We start from the raw sequence: 20,397 nt of genomic DNA, 5'->3' as shown, positions 1-20,397 counted from the left end.
GTACAATACACTCCCTGAAATCTTTGATATAAAGGGCTGGTTTCACTGAAGACACACTTCCAAATTATTACAGGGGCAGCTTCACAGAGAAAAGCACCTGTGAAGCAGTGCAGTGACCAAAGGGCACCTTCAAAGGCAAGCTATGCAACAAAAATTGTAGGCTTTTGCTGAAGCAGCAGATTTTCTTTTTCTCATTTACTTTATAGTATAAACAAAAGTTGAAACGATATATATTTTTTAATAAGGGTCATTAATCTCTCACTGAATATGTGGAGGAGAAGGGTGAGTTTTCTAGGGCAAAGCTTCACGGCAAGTTTTACACAAATTAATTTTAAGGCCTAACCCTAGAACAAACATGTATCAAAAAAAGAGATGCTTTTCTTGGACAACATCCATTAATATGGCCAAAAGCTCTCATAACATCCAGCCAGGAACCTAAATTACATGAATTGAGAAAACAGTCAACTTAACTGGGAGGTAGATACCTAACTGTGAATTTGTAACTTAGCATCTTTGCTGGTTGAAAACACTATTTGGGTCATATAAAACAGTGTTTGGGGGTTTGGGGTGGGGCTTTTTTCCCCTTTGTCAGTGAAAATGCACAGCAGGCTGAAGGAGCACATACATAAATATGCTCTCCACACTCTTTAAATCTGGTGCTGACTAGGAGGGGTAGTGGCTGCTCCTCTGCAAACGGGAAATGTTTCTAAGTGCTGGCCTCACAGGTTTTCAGTCACTTGTCCTCAGGGTGACACTGTCACTGCCTTAGTGAAGGCATCACACACTGCTATTATTGCTGCCACTTCAGTCTACCTCAGTGGCAGAGCAGAGCCAACCTGTTGGAGCCCCAGAGGAGAAAGGAATGTAGTGCCTGCAGACCCACCCCAAACACCACCTTGTTTATTTATTGTCCCTGAGACTTCAGGTGACTGGTACCAGGGCTGAGTGCAGCTCTGTGGGACCCCTTCATGGTGTAACCCCTCAGATCAGCACAGACACTGCAGAACTCGATGGGGAAGATCAGACAAAAGGCAATAGCTTAGAAAAGCTTTTGAAATTAGAGGCTTGAAAGAGCATTGTCGTTCACAGCTTCAGAAGCTGCAGCATCTCAGACATCCCCGGCCTTTTGAAAGCGTTCACGAGGGTGTGCTCTCATGGCTCTCTGCAGCTCTGCCCTTGTCCTGCTCCTTCCCAGCTCAGCCAGCCCAGAACAAACCCCTGGGATGCCTCTGCTCTCACACAAGGGATGAAAAAGGCTGTTCCAGACACTTCAGTATAAGTCAAAGTGAGACGTTTCAGGCACACTGAAAATGCCAAACCCAACCCAAGCCCCTGAAACTGGATGGCAATTCACTCATCTGCTTAAAAACCTGACTTTCCCAGGATAAATTTGATTCCTTCTTGGTCTTGCACATTTCAGAAGGTAAGAACCACCAACACCAAAAATGTATCTCAGTCCCCTCACAGACTCCACAAGGTTGTTTTGAAATGGGGTGAAATAACAGCACAGAGCTCTGGGGTTTTATAACTTCATGTCATTCTCATCTCTTCACCCATCACAAGTCCTGTCAAGTAAAATTCTGAGCCATTATATCAGGTTCTCTATGGTTCATTGAGAAAGAACAAAGGGAACATTCTCTCCAAGGTTATAGCACTGATAGGGGAAAAAAATAGCATCTTAGACCGGTTGAGAAGTATTTGGAAAAGTTCTAACAGCAGGACTCTTATTAAAATAAGTACAGGCTATAAGTCATAGGGATGCAGGCAGGAAAAAAGCTCTGCTCCCAACTTCGATTCTTAAAGAAAACAAAAGTTTGATCCCAGAAGGAAATTTAAGTATTTCTGAAAAGCCTGATAGCAATCTCTACAAAGAGTATTTGGTATCAAAGCAACTTCACTTTCTTTTCTCTGCAAGGTGCTGATTTGATTTCCCATTAGGCACTTAAGGAAAACAACCCACAGCTTCATCCCCACATAATCCCTCTTTTCAACAGCAGAACCAGTGTGGACTGCTTCACCCAGCAACCTGTTGCAGCTTGTCTCACTGAACATGAGCAAGGCTGTACATCCCTAAATTTCATCCAAAAATGCTTCACAGTGAGACCCATTTCATCCTCAGTGAAAGCCATTAGGAAAACGTCCACAGGAAAAAAATGCCCAGTGGAGTCAATGCCTGTCAGTTTTCCCTGCTGCTGGGTGACAGTCACCTGGGATGGACTAGGCTTTGGAAGGCCTCAGAAACAGATTCAGACTCATATTTCCGTGTTTCTGCTTAGATTCAAACATATATTGTTGGTTCAAGGTGCTTTAACACATTTAACACAGAGCAAGTATGGAACTAATTAACTGAACATCGAAAACTACATGAACTGGCTCCAGAGGGAAAGTTCTTGTTGTTTTATTGACTCTTAGGCTGTTAACTGAGGCAAGAGGGAGAAGAGCATCCTGCAGCTGTCCTTTAGACACAAAACAGGGGGCTTGATTCAAATCAATCCAATTGACACGATGAAAATCACTGAAGCAAATGACTAAAATGGTCCACTGGCTTATTTATAACAACAAAAGAAACATTAATGTGTCCTATGCTATTAAGAAGCTAACCATGAATTTTAGGCTGTTTTGGGGGGGGGGTTAACAGTTAGCACTTCTCAGTATTTCCTCTCAGAACATCATGGTTTAATCATTTTCTATAAAATACCATGGAAAACTGTAAGAAGAATGGATTCTGCCTACTGCAAAAGATCCAAGGATGAATCTCAAAATGCTACACCCTGTAAAGCTGGGAATACATGAGAGTAACTGGGGATTTGAGCTCAAATCCTCAAACTCTTGCTTATACTTCACCCAAACAGTTCTCAATGTTCAGTCAGGAAACTCCTGAGTTTCTTTCAAAGCTATCAATAAAGCTTAGGGTAGAAGTGAAAAATGCATTTAGATTTTGCATGTCCTTCCTGGCCCAAACTGTAATTACTGCAAAATTACTTCAATTAAAAACAGATCTTTAATAAGCTGAAACTGTATCTGCAGGTAGCAGATATGCACCTAATTACAGCACATATTTAGGGGGGTTGTTTAGACTTAGCTATTCCAGGAGCTGCATTTTATGTCTTGTTGATAACAAGTACTTTACAGACTACTTAGCAAAAGCCTGATCCACCTCTTGCTGTCTTGCATAAATCCACATTCACCTCCTCCCCAAACAGTGATCTAACTTCCTGTTATCAACTATTACCTCACTAACATTTTGAGGTTTATGTCTGATACAATATAAAAAAACTGGGAGAATTTTCTGGCAACTTTTTCCATCAGAAATACTAGTTCAATGGAATTAAACTGTTTCAGGAACATGACAATGGCAGAGTAACTGAAAAAATAGTAATTTCATTTACATATTGAAGGTCTCCTACCTACATCACGTCTTCAAATAAGCCAAAGCTTAATTCTTGTGACTTCAGTAGGTCAGCTGATAAAATTACACCCCCTGTGCTTCACTCATGGGGATGCTCTGAGGGCTGGAGCCAGGCTGGGAGAGCTGGGGGGTTCATCTGGAGAAGAGAAGGCTCCAGGGAGACCTGAGAGCCCCTTGCAGGGCCTGAAGGGGCTCCAGAAGAGCTGGAGAGGGACTGGGGACAAGGGATGGAGGGACAAGACACAGGGAATGGCTTCCCAGTGCCAGAGGGCAGGGTTAGGGGGATATGGGGAAGAAATCCTTTCCTGTGAGGGTGGGGAGGCCCTGGCACAGGTTGCCCAGAGAAGCTGTGGCTGCCCCATCCCTGGAAGAGTCCAAGGCCAGGTTGGACAGGGCTTGGAGCAGCCTGGTCTAGTGGAAGGTGTCCCTGTCCAAGAAAGTCAGGAGAAATAGATCTTTCAGGTCCCTTCCAACCCATTCTATAATTCTGTGGAACTGTGCTCTCAACAGCTTTTCTATCACCTTCCCCCCAATCCAGGTAGAGGATGAAGGCTGGAAAATGGGTCCCAGTAATTTCCTTTCAATACTGGAGGAAGGAAGCAGTCAATTCAAAGGTCAGTAGAAAAAGATAACAATTACAGCTGGAATGTTCAACTTAATCTGAATGTCATTCATATAAGGTCAAGTGGGCAGCTGCCCAAACTAAGAACATCATAGAAATGAGGACATTTCATTTAAAAAATGGTGTTTAGGAAGGGAGTCTTCCAGAAAATTCTTGGGAATCTGTCAAAATCATTGAGCTAATTGTACAGGAAGGTATGTTTCTGTGGGTGAAAATGAATAAACTAGAAGCAAAGTGCTTCAATACGTATGTGAAGGCATTTTTGGATTTTCAGAGGGCAACAAAAATGATATCTGAATAGCTAATAATTCAAAAGCATAATACTGTAGATCGAGCTTCAGCATCAATGTTTTCATACTCCTGTAACTTTATCTGTCCATGGATTCCTTCATCTACACCAGCCAATAAAACTGATTTTGATTATATGTTTTAATAGGGGGATCTTTTCAAACAGAGGCATGAAAAATGCTGCAGAACTAGCAATATACTTGCTTTATGCAAAGTGTGTGAAACTTAAATATAACCCAGACTCACAGGCAGGAGACTGGCTGGTTTTTCACATTGAGAAAGAACCCAAAAGTAGAGATTGCTCAATAAAAATTAAAAAACAACAACAACAACAACAAAAAAAAAACAAAAACAAAAAAAAACAAAAACAAAACAAACAAAAAAACAAACAAAAAACCAAAAACAAAAACAAACAAACAAAAATATTCTTTTCCAGATCTCTTCTATCCTCTCCTCTCCACTTGATAACTGTTTATCTCCTAAACACTTGTCTTCAGTGTCCACCACAAGTGAGTCACCAATCACTTTTGCCAGGCCTGGAGACAGCATGGAAGTCATGCACTTGTCTTGGAAATGGGCTTATTTTTGCTGGATTTCGTGGAGATTCTGTTCTACAACGATTTGGAAAAACCTCTTTTCTGCTCTCCACTCTGCAGAGTTAGTGCCTTGCTAAAATTCCTCACATGAAAAGTCCCCATTATTCCTTCCTGCTGACAAATTACTGGCATTGAGTTTTGTGCCTGGTTTGTGCTGGCTGGGGAGACACAAGTGCACAACGTGCTAAACATGCTCCAGTAGCTTTGCCTGACCTCTGACTTGAAGCAATTAGGGTTTTCTTACACGTTATAAATCAGAAAGCAGCCTTCATGGCTAAAAAGGAGCTTTTCATCCCAGACTCTGCCCTCGAATGCTGCATCAGAACCCCACTGAAGTCAGCAGGAGTTGGAGGTAAGGATCAAGTTCATCTACACTTCTTCCCCTGGCTGCCCAAGAGCATCAGTTGTGCTTTTCTGTGCACTCAGGATGAAATGGCACCCGAGCTCAAAACCAGCCACAGCAAGACTGAGGTTCCCACCCAGCGAGTCCCCAGGGCAGTGAAGGAGTAAAGGTGGCCCTGGGTGTTGGGATGAAGGACAAGGAAGGCAGGAGGGGTTTGCGTTGTAGGAAACACGTTTGGCTGTAACCTCGACACAGGGGATTTAAACGGTGCTTCCCAGCAGGGCAGTGAGGAGTAAGAGTGCCACAGAGGGCACTTCAATAGTATCAGAGAGTCCCACATCTCACAACTAGCCCAAGCAGTAAGAACTCAGGGGTTTATGAGTGGCTGTGGGACTGGCTCTGAGCCCTGCAAATGTGTAACTTCAGGGGTTGTCTGTGCTGGCTTTTCACATGAAGGTGAGCTCTGAACTGAGGGTCTGCTGTGCTGTGAGTCTCACAAAGCCTCCAAAGGGCAGCTCAGCAGCCCATTAGCTGCCTGTGGAGCCTTCACTGCTGTTCAGACCCTGAACTGGGCACCTGGAGCCAGGCAGTGGGAGCACACTGTGGTTCCCATTAGGTACTGGCAGCACTTGCTGGGATAACATGCTCAGGTAGGTCAGGCACGGGCACATCCTTTTGTGGTAGTTCCAGACTGAGCCTGGCATTCCAAATTTAACACCCACACTCCTCTCCAGCCCATCCTGCCAGAGCTGACAGCTACTCCCCCAGCTCTAAAGGCACATAAGAAGGAAACATTTTCTGCACAGAGCACAACCAGCAACCCTCAGAGTGGAAAGAACTCTTGCAGGCTTCAAAGAATACCTGCAGTTCTGCCTTGGGCACACTGAGAGTCTGGAGCTGTGCAGTTAAACTTCAGGTGGGTTTTTTTCCCCTCCCTTTCTCCTAGTGAACCAAGTCTATTTGAAACCACACTTATTTTTAGTAAACAGCTGTTAAACTCCTCCTTGCAGCACAATCCCCTGCCTCATTCACAAGCACTTAGTGCTGTTTATTGCAGGACACAAACACAACACTACCTGGGGTGTTCAAAAATATATTACTTTTAATCTACCCGTGGGTAAAGTTCTTTGGTCACAGCCTCCAGAATCAAACCTACAACAACATCTGACCAAAACAGTGTAATTTCTCCTATTTTTAATTGCAGTCTACTTTTATTTCAGTAGCAGGATCATGCGGAAAAAATAAGTTTGAGCTTGGTCTTTCTACACTGGGAACTTTCTCTGTTCCTATGGGGAAATAAGTCACTACCAGCACAGAAGTTCAGATTTATTAGTGCATAAACCTTGAAAACATAATTGAAGGGAGCTTGCTTAGGAAAGGTTTGTATCAGCTGCCTACAGTGGAATCATTGAAGTCCCTACTAAGGGTGTCCAAAGTTTACTAAACAATAGCTGACCGAACAACAAACATCTTTGTTTTGTCCCACACACACAACATTTACAATTAAGAAAGTCTTCCCACCCCCTGAAACTGATACTTTACGCTTAGGTTACTTAAATATTTATATATATAGCTTAGTTTTCACAAAAATGTAACCATTTCAGTTACAAGCTTTCACTCCATGTTTTTTCCTCCTTTACCAAGCCAGAACTGCTGCCTAAACCTCTCTGGAATTCATGAAGGCTTTTATTCTTCTAGAACGGTATTTGGCAGTTTTTCTAGTTGCTAAACTACATTTGCCAAGCTCTAAAGCACTTATTTTACATAGTATTGTTGGAAACAGCCACTCTGTGTGACTTCTTTCACACTGGACTAGCAAGAGTTTACGTGGAGCAAATGTGAGCAGTCTGAACCATTACCTTCCTGCACTGGGGGTTATTTTTGCAGTGCCCTGTGCTGTGAGATAGCAATGTGCTATTTTTCCCATTTTACAGATGCCCAGTTGATATTTATGACTTGTTCAGTGTGGCAGAGAATATTTGAGTTCTACCCAAATACTCCGTGGCCCAACCTTTAAGGTGTGGCAATATTACACATTTTTAGCTGGGCACCAGAAGTTTCAAACCCTTTTGCCAGGAGGTTGAAATGAACCCTTTTAAGAAAAGCTTCGTGCTTTAAATAAATATATTGCAATTATTAGTCACAGGGTGGTCTCTGAAATTCAGAGGCGTTGGAATTACCTACTACTCTGCAGAGCTGAGATGCTGATGTTGGGAGTCATGTTAGTGGACTGGGGTTCCTTTTGAGCCCTGAGCTAGTTATGCATCTAAAATAACCCCAAAATAAGCATCCACTATTTTAGAAAAGGTGACATAAATTGCACTGCATACACACACACAGAAATAGCTCCTGGAGCTGGATGACCCTGCCTGTAACAAAACACCAGCCAGTGAAAACATAACATCCTTAGCCTCCTGACCTCCCTTTAAAATTAACTTTGAAACATTCTGTTGATCTATAAAAGGATAACAGAGCATGTAACACCTCTGAGTTATTGATCTTTTTACTAAAATTAGGCACCTCTAACCTCGTGGCTGATATAACACTTGGTATTGCCAGGTAAGGTCTGTGGGGACTGTCACTGGTTTGCCTGCAGTGGGTATTAACCACTAATCAATTTACAAAATGACAACAAACAATTATGAAAAAATAGAATAAAAATCTATGGATCCCTCTATGAAAAATAAATACCTAAATCCTACTAGTCCAGTGAAAACATAGCACTTGCAACCTGTTGACCCAGCCAAGAAAGTGTTTAAAAATTCACATAACTCCTTATGCAACATCCCCTTTCCCCAGGGCTAGAATTCCAGGCTGGAGGAGGTACCTTTTAACTAAGGCAAACCAGCTTTTCCTCCTGAAATATTACAGGACATCTGTCATGCCACCTGATGACCCACAAATAATTTAAAGGAATTAATGTCTATACTTCTGAGTTTCTTTCATTACCGTCCTTCTCCACCTCCACCATTTTCAGTTATGAATTTACCACCACTCACCTGCAAAAACTTTTCCCTGTGTGTAAAACCACAAATGCTCTGCACGTAATTGGGCTCTGCAAACTTGTAGGGGATGGAAATAGCAGCCAGTCTTGTATTAACTGGGCTAAAACTTGAATGATCTCCTGTGGGTACTGTGCAACCTTCCTGAATTTACAGTGCCTCGGGCATGGCAGTGAGTACAGGGAAGAGTATCTTCTACAAAACAGATTCAGAGGGGAGCCCATGTTTTAGAGAGGAAAGCTGTCACTTTAAATCATCTGGAAACTGAATTAGCACATACTGCTGAAGAGGAGCTGTCATTTAGGAAGATACTGTCAGGGCTTGAAAACCAAGACAGGAATTGTCTTCCTTCAAATTAACACAAGATGTGTAGGAAAAAAGATCGTTTCCATTAAAAAAGTTACTTTGCTAATATGAACTCAGATAGGCACTGACCTCATGAGACTTCATTTAGTTTTCTTTCTAAAGAGCAAAATGCAGTTTGCCTCAACAAAACTGAAGAGCTGCATCCTAGGATCACTGGGCACTTTATGATAAATGGGTTTTTTGATCACCAGTTTGCACAGGCTTGCTTTGACTGTGTATTGGGTCTCCTTGTTACTTATCCTTTGCACAACACTTCAAAATAAAGGTGCTGTATTGGGTGAGACTTGTCTGCTTTTGGAAGGCACTTTGTCTGCCTCTCAATTACTGCATCAAGTTTAAAATTCCCCAAAGTGAAACCCCTGCGAGGCCGTGCATCACTTGTGGGTCAGCTCCAGGTTATTGCTCTGTCACACTCACTGTCCCCTCCCTCTCCCCCATTTCCACGTGTTCAGTGCAGGTTTTTATAGCAATTCCAGTGCCTCTGGCCCACATTTCAGCCTCCTGTGGATTCCTACAAAAGACCAACTCGCAAGTTTGCAGCAGCTTTAACTGAGCAGAGGGGAGACTAAGGGAACTTGGTGGTTTAAATTAAACCCCTTCCTCTGGTCCCCAGGGAAGTTCCCCATCAGGCCAGACAAGAGACACTCATGGAGAGCACACTCCTCAAGGCAGGAGTCATCTTTGTGCCTCCTTCATGGCAAAGATTTAAGCACTGTGCTGTTGAACACAGAAAAGTAATGCCAACCTCGGGCACGATATGGTTTGGCTGAGACTGTGCTTGAAGATCAACAACACTCTGGGCATTCAGCTTCACAACCTCCAAATGACAACCTCAGGATCCCATTATCCTCTTGAAATCTGATACCATTTTGCAGCCAAAGGCAAAAAAAGAACCAAAAAACCTTAACCTCAAGATTTACAGATCGTGACACACACAACAGGGCTCTGAACTTGGTATGGGTCCCTTGAGCCTGCTACTTTCACACAGCTAATAATTTCATAAAAGCTGCCTACAACTACCCATTTTTTGCCTCCAGCAGCAGTTGGAAAAACCAATGGCTTCTGTAACTTTTTCCCCTTTTTTCTTTCTTTTGGATAACAGTCTTTTGGCAGAACAGAGACAACGAATCGGATTTTCTCCAGGATCACGACCCAGAGCTGATCAAAGAAGGGAAGCGTGAAGAAGTGGAGGAAGAGATCAGAGTGCAGGTGTGCTTACAATGGGGAGAGGACACTAATCATGTGCATTACCTGGGCATATTTCTCTGCAGCTGTAAGAACTGGCCCTGGCACAGACCTTCCCTCCTTCCAGAGTCCCTTCTACCTGTTCTTTGCTTTAACACTTGTTCAGCTGAACATTTGTCTGAGGTGAGATGGCAGGACAGAGAACTGAGAAAGGCTCAACTCTGTTTGTCTGGACAGGTTGCTGAATTGATGGAAGAGAAACTGAGGAATCTCAAACTGCATGTGGATGGAGAGAAGGTCGGCACTCAGAAAAAAGGTGGAAAAGCTGAAAAGGTAAGAGCAGCAAGTCAGGAGAATTTAGGGTCAGTCTCAGTTCTCTGCCCAGGAACAGTGGTGTCCAGTTGGTATCCTCTTAGATACCAGCATCTAACTGTCCACCCTAAACACTGAGTGAATCTCAAGTCAGAAACATTTAAAAATCTATTCACCTCTGCCTATTTTCAAGGCCTTCTCCTTTAGCTCTTATTCTTGAACTTTTATAAATATTGCTTAGGACAAGTTGAACTATTCCAGAGATAAACCATTACAAGATGGATCAGATTTTCACCCTGCTGAAATCCCCTGATACAGCCAAACAGGAAAATCCAAGCAATCCCTCTCTTTAAGGTGACCCGTTCAGATTAATATAGTTTTCCAAGGAAGACATGGATCTAGAGGCCAGTAACTTTTCTGGCTGCTGACTGTTTTCCTCCTAAATAAGGACTGGTTAATGTGTTTCAAAACTGTGCACCAAAAAAAAAATCCCTTTGAGTGTTCTGGTGAAACCTTTCATTTCTCTCTCACACCACATAGATCACAGGTACACATTATGTTACTACTTGCAATTGAAGGGTTTGGGAATTGGCAATTAAACCAAGTTTATTTAGGTACATAAATAGGTTAAACCTACAAAAACACAGCACGTGTCATGTTCACATCTAGTTCCACAGCATTACCACATGAAGAATTCCACAGCTCGTGGTTCCCTGAATTCCTTACCCAAGCTTTTCAACTACAGATCACGTCAGTGTAAAATAACTCAAAGCTTACAGACCCCACATTCAATCAGCAGATCCACTTCAAATCCTCAGGGCAAACAGCCAACCCTAATCTCCTGTTGTATTTCATTTCTATAATCCTTTTAGCATGAAAATACTTGCTGGTGCTCGACTTCTACTCAAATTATCTTTAAAAATACTCTTTCATCTGACAAACATTGTGCAGGGACAATCCAAAAACAAAAGACTCAAGCAACTCTGAAAACCAATCCCAACCGAATTCCTAAACCTGTTTTCAAAATAGGGAGGCTTAAAATATACAGACAAAATATTGCAACAATCTTCCCAAAGTTGTCATGGGCAGACACATTTAGATGAGATGGTCAGTGCCCTGTTTAAAACATCACACTGCAATTATAGAGCTTTATATTAGGGCTGCACATTTTTCCTTCAATATACTGTTGGAATAGATTAGGGTGGAAGGAGACTATTTAACTTTTGTTTTCCCAAGTTGTGCCAGCAGCCTGAGAGAATGAAGGGGGGGAAAGGAGGAAGAAGTACTAATTAGATAATACAAATTCCTTCAAGATTTTATCTAAAAAAACCCCACCCAAACCAAAACAGTCCTATTTGAGGGGTGGGGAACGGAAGCAAGGATCCAGTGTTAGTCAAAACACATCTTCCCTGTGCAGAACTATTTGAAATCTGCAATCAGCATTGGCAAAGACTTTTTCCAATTATATTTGCATGAATATCTCAGACATAAACCAACCCACTGCATAACCAACCTGTGCACACAGACCTCAGAGTTGCTTTAGGAAAACCTGGTCTGACTAATAAGGACAGAAGGAGCTGGAAAGTTTTGGAAGCAGTTTATTAATTTATTATTCAGCAAAAAGTCTCCAGTTTTTCAAGGCATGTGTCACCACATCTTAGGTCCCCCATGTCTCCCCCCCAGTTATGCACAACATGAAATAACAGTGGATTTTTCTTGGAGCCATGAGCACGTCTGGACTATGATGTAGAACATATCCCTCCCCCCCAAAACTGGGATATTCTGCACAGAAAAGCATTCTCAGGAGGATTCAACATTCTTCAGAGAAATCAGACCTTCTTCTGCACTCTGTCAGTGAGAAATGGGCACTGAAAGGGTAATTTCTCTAAGGGAACTCTTACAAGGGGAATTTTGTGTCTAAGGACAGTCATTCCAAACTCCTGGTGCCACATTTGGCCATTCCCTCTGTTTTAAGGAGGGATTTCTTCTACTTTCTTTGCAGGGGGACACCACAGTAGAGCCAGGGCTTTTTTTGCCAGGGAACGGGGGGGGGGGTAAATGTCCTCTGCCTTTTCAAGAACATCTTAGGATAAGTAGCTTACAACTCCGAAAATTTCCGTCAAGTCCACGTTAAAAAATAATCTGCCTGACCCTCAGGAGGTAATCTGAGTTTGAAATCCCGTTTGAGAGTCTCTTTTGTGGGAATTCAGCAAGGGCATTTTGGAATTGGACTCTAAAGGGAAAGCACAAGGAAGGTAATTTCTCCCTTCCAGTCAGTGTTTCAGACATCTCAGCTCTTAGATAAACAGAATTTACCAGCTCCAGGCATATCCACAGCCACTCCTTTATTTCCAGGCACTGCAATTTCTAGGCTGAAGTTTATCCCTGACTCCCAAACCTTCAAATAGCACTTACTGCTAAAAGCTGACACTTAACCCTACACCAAGAGCTGCTCTTATTGCCTCTGAAGATAAGAATCCCATTTGCCACCTTTGTGGAAGAGTGAACTTGGGTGAAAAGGCAAATTGCTCCTCTCATGACAAGTGGGTCTCCAGACCAATAGGCTGGTCTGGAAATACCAAAAGTAATTAGATTGCACCTAATATGCAACAAGCATGTGACTGCTGTCATTTGAGGCACAGGTCCTGTGCCTCTTTCCATGCTGGGAGCATCCCACCCCACAGACTGTGCCCCCCTTACAGCCCAGCACTGACAGGGAATGTTATATATACACAGAGTCCTCATCAAGAGACACGCTGTGCTGGACACTGATTCTTCCAGGTAGCTCCTGATCCAATGGCTGTCACAGGAGAGGGGATGAGGATGCAGCACAACCAAAGAAATGTGGTTCAGCTCTGCTGTAAATTACATTTTTCTTCACTGTGCCCAGCAGCAGCTTTTCCCCTGCCCGGCCACAGATCACCAAACTGGCACTGTAAGCACGTGTGTGAGGCCAGGCTGAGGAAAGACTGAAGGGAGATTGCCTCCTGATGAGGAATATGGCACTTGCTGACCTGGAAGTTACATTTAAGAGCTTATCAAAGTGTTTTTTATCAAGTCCATTGTGCTGCTTTTCCTGCCCTGCTCCCCCAGGGATTTGTTGCCAATCCAACTGCAGGTAAAGCCATGTGTTGGAAATGAACACACCCACACATACACAAAGGCATGGCCCGAATTCAGAAAAAAACACCAAAAAAAAAAAAGGTAGAAAGAGGAGATATGAGAACCTAAGTGTGTAAAGTTGCTTCTGAAATAGGCCTTGCTGGCCTCTCAACACAACTCTGGAGATCCCTTTGTGATGAAGCTGGGCAGGAGCAAAGAAAACCACAAATGGCTATGACAAAAATATTGATATCAGTCTCAAGCAAAGCCCTGGAGAATGAGGTTGGTCAGACCTGAGGAAAGGCTGGGTTTGAGGACTGTGATTCTCAAACCCTGTTGGATTTTCTGTAGCTGGTTCAGATTAGCACCCAGGGTTCTCAGCCAGCTGTGAGGGCTGTAACCTCTGGATTCTGTGCCTAAATTCAACAGGGATTTCATATCAGAGCCCCTCATTTAGCAAGAGCTTCTTAAACAGTGGGAACATCTTTGTCTAAGGACTTTCTCAGCACAAGTGTCCAAAGTTGCTTGTTTTATCTCAGCACTGCCAGAAAAGACTTCTCAACCACCTCTGCACTTGCTCACCACCTCTCATCTAAGCATCACACATGATCCAAGGAATCCACTAAAAACTGCACAGACTGCTGCTTGTTTCTCTTAAATCACAGGATCACTTGCCTTTTGTTACTTTTCCAACAGGGAGCCTACAAGAAACACAGGGACTTTTCACAAGAGCCTGTAGGGACAAGGGAGAAATGGCTTCAAACTGAGAGCAGGGTTAGATGAGGTATTAGTAAATAAATCCTTCCCTGGGAGGGTGGGGAGGCCCTGGCACAGGTTGCCCAGAGAAGCTGTGGCTGCCCCTGGATCCTTGGAAGTGTCCAAGACCAGGTTGGAAGGGGCTTGGAGCAACCTGGGCTGGTGGAAGGTGTCCCTGCCCATGGCAGGGGGTGGAACAAGATGGGCTTTGAGGCCCCTTTCAAACCAGGCCATTCTATGATTTTCTGATCCTCGGTAGCAGCAGCTGTGGGCAGCTGATGGCAGCAGGACTTGTGTGATCACAGATCCTGCAGATCAACATGGGACAGTTTCCTTCAGTGAGACAACTGGGATACCCTCTCCCTTCTGGTGCCATTCCAGAAGCAGACACTCTGCTCTGAAATCAGGTCTGGTTCTCTCATAACAATCTCTGAGCTACCCAAAATATTTTCCTGAGCCCACACAGCAAGACAAGACACCGCGCTGAGCCCGGGGGACCGTCCTCTGTCACCTGCCAGCTCCCAGCTAATGCAGTTCACTCCACGGGAGTCATCAAAGCAGAAAATAAGAGTCAAAGGGTGGCTACACAGGAGCTGGACTGACATTTCAGGCAGAGAAACAAGATTTCCATTGTAAAGGGCGAGCATGTTCACATTCATTAAACATTATCATTTTCTAAATAAAAGCCATTCCCAAGAAGACATTTTGGAGCCAAGCCATTGTCTACAATTCATATTCCCCCTTATCACATCTCAGCCTTTGCCAGATTTCCCACAAATGCTGACGTTAATTAGGAAAACACATTTTCCCCCTGCACAGTTCATTTCTGTTTTGCTCTTGAGTTACTTCACTGGAGAAGCTGCCTTGAGGACAATACCAGTTGGCCAGTAAATTCAGCGTATGCTTAGTGTCTTAACATAGGTAGAAACAAGCTTTTCTTCTTAGTCAGACCCCAGGATATGTAATTTCTGGTTTGCTGAAAGAAAGGTTAAAGAGGCAAAACTGGAGGAACAGCAAAAATAAACCAGTGAGTCTCAATATCTCCTCAGTTGTTAAAACAGCTGGCACACACATTCTTCTTCCCATTCCTTTTCTTTAAAGCAAAATCTCACTGGTACATTCTGATGAGTATTTGCTGCCAAACTCATTTATGTAAAAGAACCCACGGTATAGCTCTGCAAATACAGAGTTGTTTGCATTATTCTAACCCAATACTTGAAAACACCCCCTTTTCCCAGTTAGCTGACCCACACAGCACTGGGCTTAGGTTACATTTCCATCTGGATTGTCTTTGTGGCATCATAAACGGTAACAGGTGGTTGAACCACAGGTTATTTACACTGTGTCTATCCTTGAAAACTTAAAATTGATCTATTTCTGAAGAACTGCTGATCCATTCTGAAAAAAACCCCAGCATTTTCCAGATAATTGGTGGGATTTTTTTAACTCAACAAGGCAGCCTCCAGGGCTCTGCAGAAGTATTCACTGTCATTAAAAAAATAAAGTAAACGAGTGTATTCCCAGGAAAGAGAACATAAACTTTTGGAAAGAATAAGCTGTCTTGTTCAACTAAGCATTTAAGCATGTGCTTAAATTTAAGCTGTTGAAGAAATCCCCTGCTGCACAAATGGTGCTGCATAAGTAGTTCCACTGAAACAGTTCTGAAGTGCTGCACAGAACCGAAGCACAGACAGCAGTGGTGGGCACTAACATGGATAAACGATGCCCTCTCCACTACTAATTATCCCTGACCGTATTTATGGCTTGTGAGCTGTAATTAATGGGGGGACCTGACAGTCTTGAGTCACAGCTCTCTTATTTATGCTTTCCATGAGTTTTTTTGCAACATGTAAAGAAACCAGTCACACAAGTCAAAAACTTTCCATAGTGAAAGGGTGGTGAAAATATGAAAAGAGCAGGTTGTGTTTTTTCTGACCTCTTCAAGCTTCTTCCCTGAGGCATTAGGAAAGAGAAGGCAGGAGGATGTCTAATGGTTGGGAGGGGAGCCAGAGTCTCAGGAGGTTTTCCCCTTAGGGGAGCTGCTTATATGTTTCACTTCAATATAAAAAGAGACATAAACAGTCTCTGGAGCAGCTACTTGGACCCCACACCCTGTTCCTTCCTGCTTCCTTCTTGGGTAAAGGCCATACCCCCTCACCCACAGAGTTGTGCTCCTCAGAGAATAAGAATCACAGAATCATTATGGTTGGAAAAGCCTTCCAAGCTCATGGACTCCAATCCTTAACCCAGCACTGCCAAGGCCACCACTAACCCATGTCCCCAAGTGCCACATCCACGTGGCTTTTAAATCCCTCCAGGGATGGGGACTCCACCCCTGCCCTGAGCAACCTGTGCTAGTAAAAGAAAATTTGCCTAATATCCAATCAAAAGGAAGGAGAGAAGACTTCTTTTTCCTTGGAGTAAAATGGCCCTGGGATTCTTTCCTCTGTTGTCTCCACTGGAAGGAGTGGGAATGCTGTTTAAGGATACGATTTTTCCCTTTGGGTTCTCTCAGTAACAAGGGCCACATTCAGACATAAACATTGGCTGTTCTGGCCCTCACTTTGCTCCAGTACATTCAAATATATCTATCAGTGCTAATAATCACTAATTCCTGCCTGGTTTTGTGGTCCTCAGGCAGGTAAGGCATCTGCAAAGAAGAAGATACCTGAGATGGAGAGAGATCTAACCCCTGACAGGTAAAGAGACACCCTGTTTGCAGTAGGTTTGCTCTCAAACTTGGTTTTCCTCACCTGCAGCAACACAAACAAATTATAATCCCCATTCTTCAGTGACACACCACCAGGACCAGTCTCCATCCAGTCCAGGCAGGTTAAGACCAGTTGGCAGAGCTAAGCACATATAATATTTAGGCAGGATATTGGCCCTGTGTGCCTCTTCCCCATCCTCTCTGCAGGTGCAGAAGCACCTGGCAGGTTTGTTGACTGTCAGATTTTCCATCCCAGCTGAAGCCTGATAAGGGAGGCTGCAGACAGGCCCCTGTACTCTATAAATCACCCCTCATGGCTGAGGTACAGCATACATGTCATAAATCAGCCTGATTTAGCAATGAGAGTTCTGGCATACCCAGCCATTCCTTGTGTACCCTTGCTCTTTTAAGCATCCTTATTTTATTTGGGAGGATTTGGGAGGATTTCTGCTTCTGACACAACATTTTCAATGAGTTTGTGATGCATTCACTGAAAATCCAGCCATTTTTCACCTGTACACACAAAGATCTCACCATTGGGACCTGCTGCCCCAGAGCCAGCTCCCAGGAGAGAACAGCACCAAGGCAAACTCACTCAGTCCCTGCAGGGGAGCACAGGGGATTCACCCCACAAATCCATCTGTACAGACACGCACAGCGAGCCCTGGGCTTCATCAGTTGGGTGCTGCCACTACAGACCCAGTCAATGATCTCTAATAAAAAACTCTCCAGGCAAATATTTAAAATACATATCTCAGATCATAGCAGAGCATGACCTCTCAAAAAGCAGTACCAAAGTCCAACAAGGATGCATAAAGTTACTCTTGCACATATCTGCTTCTTTATACGTAAACTTAAAATACAGCCAGTTAAAAACATTAGCTTTTTAGTAGCTGACTTTCAGTCAGAGTTTATGTGGCATTTTGGTTTCATGCTTTGCTCTTCCTTGCTGAGCATTTCAGAAATAACCAAGAGAAGCTCAGGCTCATCTCTGTTTTGGCACAGGGGAGGGAGCACAGGGAGCTTTAGTCAAAGGCTGGTCACATCGCACTTACTTGGGGGAAATTCGGGACATGCGTCATTAAACTTGCACAGTAAAAATAATAAGACAGGAAAAGTAGAAGCCATGCTCCCAACAGGACTGCCAGCTTAGTGCCTTTCTACTTTCTGCCTGTTTTATGATGCATTCCCAACATAAAACCACTGAGAATGAAAGCAAGATTCAGAGTGGCAAAATCAACGTTGTTGAAGGTGCATTAAATTTTGGATTTGCTTATTACTACTGCTTTATTAATTCTGCCACTAACACTGCAAAAACATAAAACTTCTCAGCTGAAATGGAAAAAAAGCTGCAGACCTCAAATTATACCTGTAGTTTTATTAGCCAGATGAGAGGCACTATTAAGTATTTTTATTATAGCCATACAATATTTGGGATGTCCCAAATAAGATCAGAGAGACAGACCAAAAAAAAAAAAAAAGGTCAGATATTGAGGGGAAAAGAATGTGAAAAGCGTACAAAAGCAGTGAAAGACCTAAAAAGATAGAAATCAGTATTTCCAGTAGGCTTATTCATTTTATGCAATCCCTGAAGCAGTATCTGTCTGCAGAACTTAGTGCCAAAAACATTGAAATCAATCCTTAGAACTCCAAGAGAACATCCACACCAATAGAAAACCACACGCAAATGTAAGTGTATTAAATCCTCAATTACTGGGAGCTACTTCCAGCCACTAATGGAGACAGGAAGAAACTGTTCCACTGGAGAGCTTTGCCCGTTTCACACAATCACAGACTGGTTTGGGTTGAAAGGGACCTTAAAGCCCATCTCATTCCAGCCCCCTGCCATGGGCAGGGACACCTTCCACTAGCCCAGGTTACTCCAAGCCCTGTCCAACCTGGCCTTGGACACTTCCAGGGATGGGGCAACACTTCCACTGCATGTTTTTCCCCCAGTCCTCCTTTGGCCATCATGCCCCTGACACTGCAGTTGGTGGATCACTGGTTGCTCTGATCGAGTCATTCCCAGTGTGTTCCTGGGGAGATGGGGCTGTCTGTTGCAAACACAATAAATTCCAAGAAGAATTAATGAATTACTACTAATTGGAGAGCTAAGTGAATAGGTACAGTAGTGTTAGGATTGCTATTATTGTATAATTTAAAAATAATTTCCCAGTAATTGATATTAATGAATGAGTCTATTACACAAGTCATAACTGATCTTGTATCACCTGGAAATGGGTAAATGGAGTCAGCAAGAGAGGGAGAGATGCTGTGTGTGAGGTTGTAAAAGAGATTCCTTGCCATAACACAGAAAATGGTATTTATTGATTTCACATTGATGGCACTAATCACCTTTACCTCTGAACTACAAAGTACATTTATAAAGCTGAGGAGGCAGAAATAACTCTCAAGCTGGTTCAGCTGTGGGAGGACTGAGCTTTTACTTCCAATGCCCTACAATTTCTGAGTGATGTCTCTTGCCCACAGGACCATTGATTCCCTGTACCAGGAACTTGCAGAAGGAGGATTGCTGATCAAAGCCCAGGCCGTGAATCTTTCCGATTACATTGGTCAAGTACCCCCTTTTTTACAGCTACCATGGTGTTTGATCTGACCAAACCTCCAGCCTTCCCATGGGCTCTGACCCCTATTTCCAGTCAAGAGGGAGTTCAAGAGTCATTGCACTTTTAGGACTTGCACACTTGAATGTCTAAAGCCACGCAGGCAAATCAAGGCTTTCTGCAGAGTGCTCAGTGCCTTTCACTTCTGCTCCTGAAACCAGGACCTGTTTGTAAAGCTGGGGCTTCTCTCCAGGCACTGACACCTGCAAGCCTTGAATGTGTTTGGACATGACAAGCCACTGTGAGGTAGAACCACAACATCCTTTAAGGAGCCCTGGCTAGGCATTGGAAAGACAGTGCAAGTCTAACAGACCGGGGGTCATAATCCATCCAGAATACTTCCCAGAGAACAGCAATAATCATCCCTCCAGCTTTTGTTCATTCAGCACAGAAGACTCACCCCCTTCCCTCCACCTCCCTGACTGCCCATGAACTCTGAGAAGTGCTTTGAGGCATATCTGGCCCTGATTTGAGTAAGATGTGTCTCTGTCTAGTTCTGCATTTCACAGTCCTCTTGCCTGGTTTCTGTTACCTGCAGCTGCAGTCAGACACGCTTGTCTATGCTCTACACAGATAAAAGGGCTAAAAAAAGCCCCAAACCACATTTTCAGGCTGCAGAGGAGTCTGACACCATCTCCAAAAGCATTTGGTGACATTCAGTAAAACCACATCAACCCCCAAGATTTAATTGTTTTAAAGGCCATAATTTGAATTTGAAACCATCCAGAAGCAACAATGCCCCTGGCTGTTAGTACAACATGCATCCCAGCCAGAAAAGCCAGATTCTCTTGTATTCCCTCCAAATGCCATGTGTATATAAACTCTCAGAAGCACCAGTTCAGCCTTCAGAGCCTTTGCTCATTCTGTTGAAGGCTGAGTTAACAAGTGTCCCATCCGTTTCATGCTCATTAAAGATCCTGAAGTAAAAGAAGACTTTCATTATTCCTTTGTTCACCCAACCCACCGAGGTCTACCAAACATTCCCCACCACAGATGTTTTTAAAAGAGCACATCTTCACCAGTGGATAACAGTTAACAGCTGGTAACATCCAACACAGGAAGAGATGGCTCTGGGCCATCTT

The 20,397-nt window shown here is 43.4% G+C and overlaps 1 protein-coding gene across 2 annotated transcripts in view; it reads left to right on the top strand.

The window, feature by feature from the left end:
• IQCA1 (IQ motif containing with AAA domain 1) overlaps positions 1 to 20,397 on the top strand; it is a 106,373-nt gene that overhangs the window by 59,584 nt on the left and 26,392 nt on the right. For both annotated transcript variants that reach the window (XM_027735146.2, XM_027735145.2), the window contains 5 exons: positions 3,948 to 4,023; positions 9,729 to 9,835; positions 10,049 to 10,144; positions 16,619 to 16,680; positions 19,182 to 19,264. In XM_027735146.2, the coding sequence (XP_027590947.2) occupies positions 3,948 to 4,023; positions 9,729 to 9,835; positions 10,049 to 10,144; positions 16,619 to 16,680; positions 19,182 to 19,264 (424 nt within the window). The remainder of the gene's footprint in view (positions 1 to 3,947; positions 4,024 to 9,728; positions 9,836 to 10,048; positions 10,145 to 16,618; positions 16,681 to 19,181; positions 19,265 to 20,397) is intronic.

This window comes from Pipra filicauda, unplaced genomic scaffold (assembly GCF_003945595.2).
Source record: "Pipra filicauda isolate LSUMZ 115617 unplaced genomic scaffold, ASM394559v2 scaffold282_size1924045_pilon, whole genome shotgun sequence".
Lineage (NCBI taxonomy): Eukaryota > Metazoa > Chordata > Aves > Passeriformes > Pipridae > Pipra > Pipra filicauda.
The sequence above is the reverse complement of the archived record's forward strand: the minus strand, read 5'-3'. Positions and strand labels throughout refer to the sequence as shown.